The 13,326-nt window shown below is 46.1% G+C and overlaps 1 protein-coding gene across 2 annotated transcripts in view; it reads left to right on the top strand.

Annotated features, from left to right (window-relative positions):
- galns (galactosamine (N-acetyl)-6-sulfatase) overlaps window positions 1–13,326 on the top strand; it is a 91,479-nt gene that overhangs the window by 3,549 nt on the left and 74,604 nt on the right. For both annotated transcript variants that reach the window (XM_070898351.1, XM_070898352.1), the window contains exon 2: window positions 6,057–6,180. In XM_070898351.1, coding sequence (XP_070754452.1) covers window positions 6,057–6,180 — 124 coding nt within the window. The remainder of the gene's footprint in view (window positions 1–6,056; window positions 6,181–13,326) is intronic.

The following is a 13,326-nucleotide window of genomic DNA, read 5'->3' as shown; positions in this document are numbered from 1 at the left end:
GCCGTCGAACCTGTGCCGATTCTCAGCTAGTCCCACTGCCCTGCCCTTTCCCCGTAGCCCTGCAATGTTTTCCTTCAGGCACTTATCCAACTCCCTTTTGAAAGATAAGATTGAATCTTTCAGGCAGTGCATTTCAGACCTTAACCACTCGCTGTGTAGAAAAGTTTTTTCTTATGTCGCCTTTGGTTCTGTTGCCAATCGCCTTAAATCTGTGTCCTCTGGTTCTCAACCCTTCAGCCAATGGGAACAGTTTCTTTCTATCTACTCTCCAGAAACCGCATGATTTTGAACACCTCCATCAAATCTCTCAATCTTCTCTGCTTCAAGGCGAACAACCCCAGCTTCTCCAGTCTATCAATTTACTTAAGTCCCTCATCCCTGGAACCATTCTTGTAAATCTTTTCTGCACCCTCGCTAAGGCCTTCACATCCTTCCTAAAGTGCGGTGCCCAGAATTGGACACAATACTCAAGTTGGGGGCTCAACCAGAGTTTATAATGCTTTACCATAATTTCCACACTTTTGTACTCTATGGCCCTGAAATTCAAGTCGGAGGCTTCCTTCGGACGAACGCCTTCGACCTGAAATTTCTCCACGAATGTACCTGGTGGTCCCGAAGGCGCCGTGGATTCCGGTCGGAGGCCTGCTTTCCACGCGCTTCGCAGCGCGCCCATGTCTTCTAGATACGGATGGAGAAGCTGGAGTCACGTGGGCCTGGACCACCAATCACGGTACAGTATTCTCATTGATAGTAATGGGAACTCCGATTTTACGATTTCCCATTACTATCAATGAGAATAACCCCTTAAAACACCCAAACACAACATGATAAAAAAAACACCACACATATTTAAACTTAATTGAAATTGAAGTTAATTAAATGTTTTAGAAAAAAAATATTTTTAATGTGTTTTAATAAACTTACCTTAGTGGACAGGGTTGTTACTATAAAAATGTGTATTTAAATTTTATTTTATTTGTTTTAAAAACTCTTCTGCTGGTAAAAGTAGGCTATGTGCCTGCTTTTGCCAGGCGTAAGAGTTTGAAGGACATTCGCTGGGCAAGGGATGGGCAAACATACTGATCTCGCCCGTGTGGATGTCCTTCTCCCGGGGATGCAGAGGATCTGTAAAGAGATATCGTGACAGATTGGAAAAGCCGGTTTTCAGCGCATGTGCATTGCGCGCCAAAAAACGGACTCAGCGAGGCCGGAATTTCAGGGATCTATTTATGAAACCCAGGATCCCGTAAGCCTTTTTAACCACTTTCTCAACCTACCCTGCCATCTTCAACAATTTATGAACACATATACCCCTAGATCTCTTTGCTCATGCATCCCCTTTAGGATTGTACCATTTAGTTTATCTGACCTCTCCTCAGTCTTTCTACCAAAAGGCAACACCTCACACTTTCTGCATTAAATTTCACGTGTCTGCCCATTTCACCAGCCTGTCTATGTCTTCCTGAAATCTTATCACTCTCCTCTTCATTGTTTATTACACTTCCAAGTTTTGTGTCAACTGCAAGTTTTGAAATTGTGCACTGTACACCCATGTCCAAATCATTAATATATATCAAGAAAAGCAGTGGTCCTGGTACTGACCCCTGAACACCACTGTATACCTTCCTCCAGACTGAAAAACAACCATTCACCACTACTCTCTGTTTCCTGTCACTGAGCCAATTCTGTATCCATGCTGCCGCTGTCCCTGTTATTCCATGGGCTTCAACTTTGCTGGCAAGCCTATTATGTGGCACTTTGTCAAGTGCCTTTTGAAAATTCATGTACACCACGTCAACCGCATTGCCCTCATCAACCCTCTTTGTTACCTCATCAAAAAACTCGATCAAGCATGATTTGCCTTTAACAAATCGTTGCTGGCTTTCCTTAATTAATCCACCCCTATCCAAGTGACTGTTAATTTTGTCCCTGATCACTGTTTCTAAAAGCTCCCCCACAACCGAGGTTAAACTGACTGGCCTGTAGTTGCTGGGTTTATCTTTGCACTGATTTTTGAATATTTGCAATTCCCCTGTTCTCTGGCACCACCCCCGTATCTATGGAGGATTGGAATATTGTGACCAATACCTCCGCGATTTCCACTCTCAATTCCCTCAGCATCCTAGGATGCAGCCCATCCGCTCCTAATGATTTATCTGCTTTTAAGTACAGCCAGCCTTTCTAATACCTCTTTATCAGTTTTTATCCTGTCGAGTGTCTCCACTACCTCCTCCTTCACTATGTCGATGGCAGCATCCTCTTCCTTGATGAAGACAGATGCAAAATACTCATTTAGTACCCCAGCCATACCCTCTGCCTCCACGCATAGGTCTCTTTTTTGGTCCCTAATCGGCCCCACCTCTTACTACCCTTTTACTATTTATATGCCTATAGAAGACTTTTAGGTTACCTTTTATGTTGGCTCCCATTCTATTCTCAGACCCTCTTATATTCTTTTATACTTCTCTCTGACCTTTCTATTTATAGCTTGATTCTCATGTATTTGCAACCTGACATCTGCATACGTGCTCTTTTTCTGCATCATCATATTCGAACATCAGAAGTAGGAGCAGGAGTAGGCCATTTGGCCCCTTGAACATAGAAACATAGACATAGAAACATAGAAAATAGGTGCCGGAGTAGGCCATTCGGCCCTTCTAGCCTGCACCGCCATTCAATGAGTTCATGGCTGAACATGCAACTTCAGTACCCCCTTCCCTGCTTTCTCGCCATACCCCTTGATCCCCCTAGTAGTAAGGACTTCATCTAACTCCCTTTTGAATATATTTAGTGAATTGGCCTCAACAACTTTCTGTGGTAGAGAATTCCACAGGTTCACCACTCTCTGGGTGAAGAAGTTTCTCCTCATCTCGGTCCTAAATGGCTTACCCCTTATCCTTAGACTGTGACCCCTGGTTCTGGACTTCCCCAACATTGGGAACATTCTTCTTGCATCTAACCTGTCTAAACCCGTCAGAATTTTAAACGTTTCTATGAGGTCCCCTCTCATTCTTCTGAACTTCAGTGAATACAAGCCCAGTTGATCCAGTCTTTCTTGATATGTCAGTCCCACCATCCCGGGAATCAGTCTGGTGAACCTTCGCTGCACTCCCTCAATAGCAAGAATGTCTTTCCTCAAGTTAGGAGACCAAAACTGTACACAATACTCCAGGTGTGGCCTCACCAAGGCCCTGTACAACTGTAGCAGCACCTCCCTGCCCCTGTACTCAAATCCCCTTGCTATGAAGGCCAACATGCCATTTGCTTTCTTAACCGCCTGCTGTACCTGCATGCCAACCTTCAATGACTGATGTACCATGACACCCTGGTCTCATTGCACCTCCCCTTTTCCTAATCTGTCACCATTCAGATAATAGTCTGTCTCTCTGTTTTTACCACCAAAGTGGATCACCTCACATTTATCCACATTATACTTCATCTGCCATGCATTTGCCCACTCACCTAACCTATCCAAGTCGCTCTGCAGCCTCATAGCAACTTCCTCGCAGCTCACACTGCCACCCAACTTAGTGTCATCCGCAAATTTGGAGATACTACATGTAATCCCCTCGTCTAAATCATTAATGTACAATGTAAACAGCTGGGGCCCCAGGACAGAACCTTGCAGTACCCCACTAGTCACTGCCTGCCATTCTGAAAAGTACCCATTTACTCCTACTCTTTCCTGTCTGACAACCAGTTCTCAATCCACGTCAGCACACTACCCCCAATCCCATGTGCTTTAACTTTGCACATTAATCTCTTGTGTGGGACCTTGTCGAAAGCCTTCTGGAAGTCCAAATATACCACATCAACTGGTTCTCCCTTGTCCACTTTACTGGAAACATCCTCAAAAAATTCCAGAAGATATGTCAAGCATGATTTCCCTTTCACAAATCCATGCTGACTTGGACCTATCATGTCACCTTTTTCCCAAATGCACTGCTATGACATCCTTAATAATTGATTCCATCATTTTACCCACTACTGAGGTCAGGCTGACCGGTCTAATTCCCTGTTTTCTCTCTCCCTTTTTTAAAAAGTGTGGTTACATTGGCTACCCTCCAATCAATAGGAACTGATTCAGAGTCAATGGAATGTTGGAAAATGACTGTCAATGCATCCGCTATTTCCAAGGCCACCTCCTTAAGTACTCTGGGATGCAGTCCATCAGGCCCTGGGGATTTATCGGCCTTCAATCCCAACAATTTCCCCAACACAATTTCCCAACTAATAAAGATTGTATTATGATTTTCTAAATGTCCTGCTACTGCTTCCTTAATAATGGACTCCAGCATTTTCCCAATGACAGATGTTAGGCTAGCTTCCTGCTTTCTGTCTCCCTCCTTTCTTGAATAGGGGCGTTACATTTGTGGTTTTCCAATCTGCTGGGACCTCACCAAAACCCAGGGGATTTTGGTAGATTACAACCAAAGCATCCAATATCTCTGCAGCCACGTATTTTAAGACATTCTGATGCAGGCCACCAGGTTCAGGGGACTTGTCCACCGTTAGCCCCATTAGTTTGCCTAGTACTTTTTCTTTAGTGATAGTGAATGTTTTAAGTTTCCCTCTCCCTATAGCCTCTTGATTATCTATCATTATTGGGATGCTTTTAGTGTCTTCCCCTGTGAAGATCGATACAAAATATTTGTTACACATCTATGCCTTTTCCCTGTTTCCCATTATTAATTCTCCAGTCTCATCCTCTAAGCGCCCAACGTTTACTTCAGCTACCGTCTTCCTTTTTATATACCTGTAGAAGCTCTTATTGTCGTTTTTTATATTTCTTGCTAGTTTACTCTCATAATCAATCTTCTCTCTATTATTATTTTAGTTATCCTTTGCTGGTTTCTAATCATTTCCCAATCCTCCGGTCTACCACTAATCTTCGCAACATTGTATGCCTTTTTTTTCAACTTGATACCATCCTTAATTTCCTTAGCCACGGATGGTTCATCCTTCTCTTAGAGTCTTTCTTTCTGACTGGAATATTTAATACCCAATCGTGCCCTTTTTTGAGCTGGGTCTCAGTTATTGCCACGACATCATGTTCCCATGTGGCTATTTGTGCCTGCAGCTCACCAACCTTGTTTACTACGTTTTGTGCATTCACATATGTACACTGTAAACCTATCTTAGACTATCCTCGGTTTCCCAAATGCCACAGGATGTGCATTCCAAGTGACTGAGCTGCCCTGTCATGCCTTTATTTATTTGACTATTAACTAACTTTACAGAAATTTAAGACTTCATCTATCTTACCTTCTTAATTTATTTGATTAGTTAATAAATTATTTTTTAATCAATTATTTTAGTTTTATTATTTAATTGGTTTATCTAGTTTAAGTTACTAATTTAATCAAGTAAAGTTATAGCAAACTACAGTTTTTGAGCTTGCTCAAAACTGTAATACTCATCAACCAATCACTACTTGTTGTCCTGTGATGTCACTGCTTAATTTTTTTTCTCTCTCCTCAGCTCTTTATTCCCCCGGCTTCGCCCCTCCCCGGCGCTCCGCCCCTCCCCATCGGTTCCGTTTCTTCCCAGGCACCGCCTCTCCCCAGCTCCGCCCATCCCCGGCTCCACCAGCTCCACCCCTCCCTGGCGCTGGCCCCTCCCCTTCCCCAGCCCAGGCCCTCCCCTGGCTCTGCTCCTCCCTGGCTCCGCCCCGTCCCTCCCCTGGCTCCGCCTCTCCACCGACGATGTCCGCCCTTCCCCCAGCTCTGCCCCTCCCCCGGCCATATCTGCCCCTCCCCTGGGTCCGCCACTCTCCAGACCATGTCCGGTCCCGCCCCTCCCCTGGCTCCGCTCCTCCCCCGACTCCGCACCATCCCTGACCAGGCCCGCTCTCGCCGCTGCACTCAGTGGGCGCTCCCGCCTCACTCTCTCTCTCAGCGTGCGCTCCACCTCTCTCCAGTCCGCTGCCTGCTCACTCACTCTGAGATGGCACAGATTCCTGAATCAGGAAATTGGAAGTGTTTGTTTTAGCAAAGTGTGAGGAATGAGTGAGTGAAGGCATGAGATTCAAGTCCCTTCTCTCTGGCTCTTTGCAGATGGGATGGGGCGACCTTGGTGTCTTCGGGGAACCTTCCAGAGAGACTCCGAACTTGGACCGAATGGCTGCAGAAGGGATGCTCTTCCCAAACTTCTACGCTGCCAACCCACTCTGCTCGCCCTGTAAGTGATGTGCCGCTGTCAAACCGGCACAACGCCAAGCGTTAAACTTTCAATCTTCTCTGTCTTAGTTTTACTGCAAAGCCACTTTCCTGTTCAATGCAATAAAAAACATTTTACAAGCAATAACTATAAACTCACGGCCTGCTTCTCATCTCCCACTCGTCATGTTCCAGCCACTGAACCGTGGTGCAGGCAGCCAGCTCCTTCCACGGAATGGAAGGAGGCTCGAGTGGACCTGTTGGGCCGAATGGCCTCGTTCTGTGAGGGATGCGGGCTATATCGGCAAAAATATATCGATCTCAGATTTAAAATTATGAGTTGAGCTAGGATCTACTGCTTTTTGTAGGAGAGAGTTCCACACTTCTACCTCCCCTTTAATTTTCGAAATGTTTCCAAACTTCTCTCCTGAACGGCCTGGCTTTGATTTTAAGGTTATGTCCCGTGTCCTAGACTCCCCCACCAGCGGAGAAAGTTTTTCTCTATCTGCCCCATGAATTCCTTTCAAAATCCTATAAATCTCAATCAAATCAACCCTTCACCGATATTCCAGGGAATTCAAATCTCTTCTCATAGTCTAATGCTTGGAGCCCTGGTAACATTCTGGTGAAACTGTGCTGCACTCCCTCCAAGACCAATATATCCTTCCTAAGGTGTGGTGCCCAGACCTGTACACAGTGCTCCAGGTGGGGTCTAACCAGGGCTTTGTATAGCTGCAGCAAAACTTCCCTTGATATTCTCGCCTTCCAGTTATAAAGACTAACATTCCGTTAGCCTTTTTGATTATTTTTGTACCTGACTGCTATATTTTAGTGATCGATGTACATGGATCCCTCAATCTCTTTGGACCTCCACTATTCCAAGCTTATCACCATTTGGGTACTGTTGAGGGGGATGACTCATCAGGGGAGGGCAGCAGCAGCCAAGTTCATGGCACCGTGGCTGGCTCTGTTGCACAGGAGGGCAGGAAAAAGAGTGGGAGAGCGATAGTGATAGGGGATTCAATTGTAAAGGGAATAGATAGGCGTTTCTGCGGCCGCAACCAAGACTCCAGGATGGTATGTTGCCTCCCTGGTGCAAGGGTCAAGGATGTCTCGGAGCGGGTGCAGGACATTCTAAAAAGGGAGGGAGATCAGCCAGTTGTCGTGGTGCACATTGGTACCAACGACATAGGTAAAAAAAAGGGATGAGGTCCTACGAAACGAATTTAAGGAGCTAGGAGCTAAATTAAAAAGTAGGACCTCAAAAGTAATAATCTCGGGATTGCTACCAGTGCCACGTGATAGTCAGAGTAGGAATCGTAGGATAGCGCAGATGAATACGTGGCTTGAGCAGTGGTGCAGCAGGGAGGGATTCAAATTCCTGGGGCATTGGAACCGGTTCTGGGGGAGATGGGACCAGTACAAACCGGACGGTCTGCACCTGGACAGGACCGGAACCAATGTCCTAGGGGGAGTGTTTGCTAGTGCTGTTGGGGAGGATTTAAACTAATATGGCAGGGGGATGGGAACCAATGCAGGGAGACAGAGGGAAACAAAAAGGAGGCAAAAGCAAAAGACAGAAAGGAGATGAGGAAAAGTGGAGAGCAGAGAAACCCAAGGCAAAGAACAAAAAGGGCCACTGTACAGCAAAATTCTAAAAGGACAAAGGGTGTTAAAAAAACAAGCCTGAAGGCTTTGTGTCTTAATGCAAGGAGTATCCGCAATAAGGTAGATGAATTAACTGTGCAAATATGATGTGATTGGGATTACGGAGACGTGGCTCCAGGATGATCAGGGCTGGGAACTCAACATCCGGGGGTATTCAACATTCAGGAAAGATAGAATAAAAGGAAAAGGAGGTGGGGTAGCATTGCTGGTTAAGGAGGAAATTAAGGCAATAGTTCGGAAGGACATTAGCTTCGATGATGTGGAATCTATATGGGTAGAGCTGCAGAATACCAAAGGGCAAAAAACGTTAGTGGGAGTTGTGTACAGACCTCCAAACAGTAGTAGTGATGTTGGGGAGGGCATCAAACATGAAATTAGGGGTGCGTGCAATAAAGGTGCAGCAGTTATAATGGGTGACTTTAATATGCACATAGATTGGGTTAACCAAACTGGAAGCAATACGGTGGAGGAGGATTTCCTGGAGTGCATAAGGGATGGTTTTTTAGACCAATATGTCGAGGAACCAACTAGGGGGGAGGCCATCTTAGACTGGGTGTTGTGTAATGAGAGAGGATTAATTAGCAATCTCGTTGTGCGAGACCCCTTGGGGAAGAGTAACCATAATATGGTGGAATTCTGCATTAGGATGGAGAATGAAACAGTTAATTCAGAGACCATGGTCCAGAACTTAAAGAAGGGTAACTTTGAAGGTATGAGGCGTGAATTGGCTAGGATAGATTGGCGAATGATACTGAAGGGGTTGACTGTGGATGGGCAATGGCAGACATTTAGAGACCGCCTGGATGAACTACAACAATTGTACATTCCTGTCTGGCGTAAAAATAAAAAAGGCAAGGTGGCTCAACCGTGGCTATCAAGGGAAATCAGGGATAGTATTAAAGCCAAGGAAGTGGCATACAAATTGGCCAGAAATAGCAGCGAACCCGGGGACTGGGAGAAATTTAGAACTCAGCAGAGGAGGACAAAGGGTTTGATTAGGGCAGGGGAAATGGAGTACGAGAAGAAGCTTGCAGGGAACATTAAGACAGATTGCAAAAGTTTCTATAGATATGTAAAGAGAAAAAGGTTAGTAAAGACAAACGTAGGTCCCCTGCAGTCAGAATCAGGGGAAGTCATAACGGGGAACAAAGAATTGGCAGACCAATTGAACATGTACTTTGGTTCGGTATTCACTGAGGAGGACACAAACAACCTTCCAGGAGGGTCTAGTAAGGAGGAGGAACTGAGGGAAATCCTTATTAGTCGGGAAATTGTGTTGGGGAAATTAATGGGATTGAAGGCCGATAAATCCCCAGGGCCTGATGGACTGCATCCCAGAGTACTTAAGGAGTTGGCCTTGGAAATAGTGGATGCATTGACAGTCATTTTCCAACATTCCATTGACTCTGGATCAGTTCCTATGGAGTGGAGGGTAGCCAATGTAACCCCACTTTTTAAAAAAGGAGGGAGAGAGATAACAGGGAACTATAGACGGGTCAGCCTGACATCGGTAGTGGGTAAAATGATGGAATCAATTATTAAGGATGTCATAGCAGTGCATTTGGAAAGAGGTGATATGATAGGTCCAAGTCAGCATGGATTTGTGAAAGGGAAATCATGCTTGACAAATCTTCTGGAATTTTTTGAGGATGTTTCCAGTAGAGTGGACAAGGGAGAACCAGTTGATGTGGTATATTTGGACTTTCAGAAGGCTTTCGACAAGGTCCCACACAAGAGATTAATGTGCAAAGTTAAAGCACATGGGATTGGGGGTAGTGTGCTGACATGGATTGAGAACTGGTTGTCAGACAGGAAGCAAAGAGTAGGAGTAAATGTGGACTTTTCAGAATGGCAGGCAGTGACTAGTGGGGTACCGCAAGGTTCTGTGCTGGGGCCCCAGCTGTTTACACTGTATATTAATGATTTAGACGAGGGGATTAAATGTAGTATCTCCAAATTTGCGGATGACTCTAAGTTGGGTGGCAGTGTGAGCTGCGAGGAGGATGCTATGAGGCTGCAGAGCGACTTGGATAGGTTAGGTGAGTGGGCAAATGCATGGCAGATGAAGTATAGTGTGGATAAATGTGAGGTTATCCACTTTGGTGGTAAAAACAGAGAGACAGACTATTATCTGAATGGTGACAGATTAGGAAAAGGGGAGGTGCAACGAGACCTGGGTGTCATGGTACATCAGTCATTGAAGGTTGGCATGCAGGTACAGCAGGCGATTAAGAAAGCAAATGGCATGTTGGCCTTCATAGCGAGGGGATTTGAGTACAGGATCAGGGAGGTGTTGCTACAGTTGTACAGGGCCTTGGTGAGGCCACACCTGGAGTATTGTGTACAGTTTTGGTCTCCTAACCTGAGGAAGGACATTCTTGCTATTGAGGGAGTGCAGCGAAGGTTCACCAGACTGATTCCCGGGATGGCGGGACTGACCTATCAAGAAAGACTGGATCAACTGGGCTTGTATTCACTGGAGTTCAGAAGAATGAGAGAGGACCTCATAGAAACGTTTAAAATTCTGACGGGGTTCGACAGGTTAGATGCAGGAAGAATGTTCCCAATGTTGGGGAAGTCCAGAACCAGGGGTCACAGTCTAAGGATAAGGGGTAAGCCATTTAGGACCGAGATGAGGAGAAACTTCTTCACCCAGAGAGTGGTGAACCTGTGGAATTCTCTACCACAGAAAGTTGTTGAGGCCAATTCACTAAATATATTCAAAAAGGAGTTAGATGAAGTCCTTGCTACTAGGGGGATCAAGGGGTATGGTGAGAAAGCAGGAATGGGGTACTGAAGTTGCATGTTCAGCCATGAACTCATTGAATGGCGGTGCAGGCTAGAAGGGCCGAATGGCCTACTCCTGCACCTATTTTCTATGTTTCTATGTAAATAATACTCAGATCGATCCCTTTTTGATCCAAAATGGATGAGCTCGCACTTACCTGTTTTGAAATCCATCTGCCACAGATTCGGCCAATCACTTAATCTACCAATGTTGCTTTATAATTTTATGCACCCATCTACTCTACTTATTCTGCCATCAATCCTTATATTATCAGCAAACATGGATAAATGACTCAAAACAGAAAATGCTGAAAATACTCAGCAGGTCAGACAGCGTCTGTGGAGAGAGAAAAACAGAGTTAATGTTTCAGGTCGCGTTTGTCCAGTGTGGGGCAATGCTTCCATTAAGTTCAGCGTGGCAGTCTGAAGGTCCCGCACAGGCAGCTCACTGGCTTTTAAATGGAAAAAACTGTGCAGACGCGATAATGTGAATGGGCTGCACAGTCCATTAAAGGGACCGCGCACCCAAAAAATTAGCGGGAATATTGGGGTTGGGTATATCAGAGTTTTACAGTGAGTGGTGTGGGGTATATCAGTGTTACAGTGAGGGATGTGGAGTATATCAGTGTTACAGTGAGCAGTGTGGGGTATATCAGTGTTACAGTGAGGGGTGTGGAGTATATCAGTGTTACAGTGAGGGGTGTGGGGTATATCAGTGTTACAGTGAGGGGTGTGGAGTATATCAGTGTTACAGTGAGGAGTGTGGGGTATATCAGTGTTACAGTGAGGGGTGTGGAGTATATCAGTGTTACAGTGAGGGGTGTGGTGTATATCAGTGTTACAGTGAGGGGTGTGGTGTATATCAGAGTGTTACAGTGAGGAGTGCGGGGTATATCAGAGTGTTACAGTGAGGGGTGTGGGGTATATCTATTGTATTCCTAACACAGATGAGGCTGCACACAGGGAGGTTAAAGTGACCTCAGTATTTAATAAGACACTCCAGGGTGAGGAACAAGCCTTAGGGGCCGGCTTATATACAGTGCTCCCAAGGGATGCTGGGATCCCTTGGGACTTCAGGGGATGAGCTCCCTGGTGGCGGAACATGGGAGTGCATGCTTTACAGATACTCAACATCACTCCCCCACCAAAGTCAAAGTGAAAACTATTATTTTGTTGCTGCCGCCTGCTCTCTACCTGATCATGCAGGTTGGTGTAAACCAGCGAGAGTCTGTTTTTAAGTGTCCTTTTCATGAGTAGCTCAGCCGGGGGCACCCCTGTGAGCGAGTGGGGTCTCGTGCGGTAGCTGAGCAGTACTCGGGACAGGCGGGTTTGGAGTGAGCCTTCTGTGACTCGTTTAAGGCTCTGTTTGATGGTTTGTACTGCCCGCTCTATCTGCCCATTGGTTTAAACGGGGCCGAGGTGACATGTTTGATCCCATTGCGGGTGATGAATTCTTTAAATTCAGCACTGGTGAAACATGACCAGTATCTCAGGCAGGCCGTGGATGGCAAACATGGCCCCCTCAGGCTTTCAGTGGTGGCGGTGGCGGTGCTTCCTGACATTATTTCACATTCAATCCATTTTGAAAAAGCATCCACCACCACCAGGAACATTTTACCAAGAAACGGGCTCGCATAGTCGACATGGATCCTCGACCATGGTCTGGAGGGCCAGGACCACAAACTTAGTGGTGCCTCTCTGGGCACGTTGCTCAACTGAGCACACAAGCTGCATTGCCGTACACAGGACTCCTAAGTCAGAGTCGATACTGGATCACCACACGTGGGATCTGGCTATCGCTTTCATCATTACTATACCCGGGTGTGTGCTGTGGAGATCCGAGATGAACGTCTCCCTGCCCTTTTTTGGTAGCACTAAGCGGTTACCCGACAACAGGCAGTCTGGCTGAATGGACAGCTCGTCCTTTTGCCACTGGAACGGCTTGATTGACTCTTGCATTTCAACGGGGATGCTGGCCCAGCTCCCATGCAGTACACAGTTTTTTAATAGGGACAGCAGAGGATCTTGGCTGGTCCAAGTCCTAATCTGGCGGGCCGTGACAGTTGATTTATCATTTTTAAACGCTTCCATAACCATAAACAATTCTGCGGGCTGCGCCACCATCAACAAGTTTGCAGGCTGCGCCATTTCCACCCCCGTGGCGGGCAATGGTAGCCGACTGAGAGCATCTGCACAGTTCTCGGTGCCTGGCCTGTGGCGGATGGTATAGTTATACGCTGATAGCGCGAATGCCCACCTTTGTATGCGGGCTGAGGCATTAGTATCTATCCCCTTGTTTTCAGCGAACAGGGATGTGAGGGGCTATCCAGCTCAAATTTGCAGCTCAAATCAGGTACTGATGCATTTTCTTTACCCGAAACACACGCGCTAATGCCTCTTTCTCAATCATGCTGTAGGCCCTCTCAGCCTTCGACAAGCTCCTGGAAGCATAGGTGACAGGTTGCAACTTCCCCGCAATGTTAGCTTGTTGTAATACACACCCGACTCCGTATGACGACGCATCACATGCTAGCACAAGTCTTTTACACGGGTTATACAATACAAGCAGCTTGTTGGAGCATAAAGTGTTTCTGGCTTTCCCAAAAGCAATTACTTGTTTTTTTCCCCATACCCAGTTCTCACCTTTGCGCAATAACACATGTAGGGGCTCTAAAAGGGTGCTTAACCCTGGTAGGAAGTTACCAAAATAGTT

The sequence above is a fragment of the Pristiophorus japonicus genome, chromosome 13 (genome assembly GCF_044704955.1).
Source record: "Pristiophorus japonicus isolate sPriJap1 chromosome 13, sPriJap1.hap1, whole genome shotgun sequence".
Taxonomy (NCBI): domain Eukaryota; kingdom Metazoa; phylum Chordata; class Chondrichthyes; family Pristiophoridae; genus Pristiophorus; species Pristiophorus japonicus.
The sequence above is the reverse complement of the archived record's forward strand: the minus strand, read 5'-3'. Positions and strand labels throughout refer to the sequence as shown.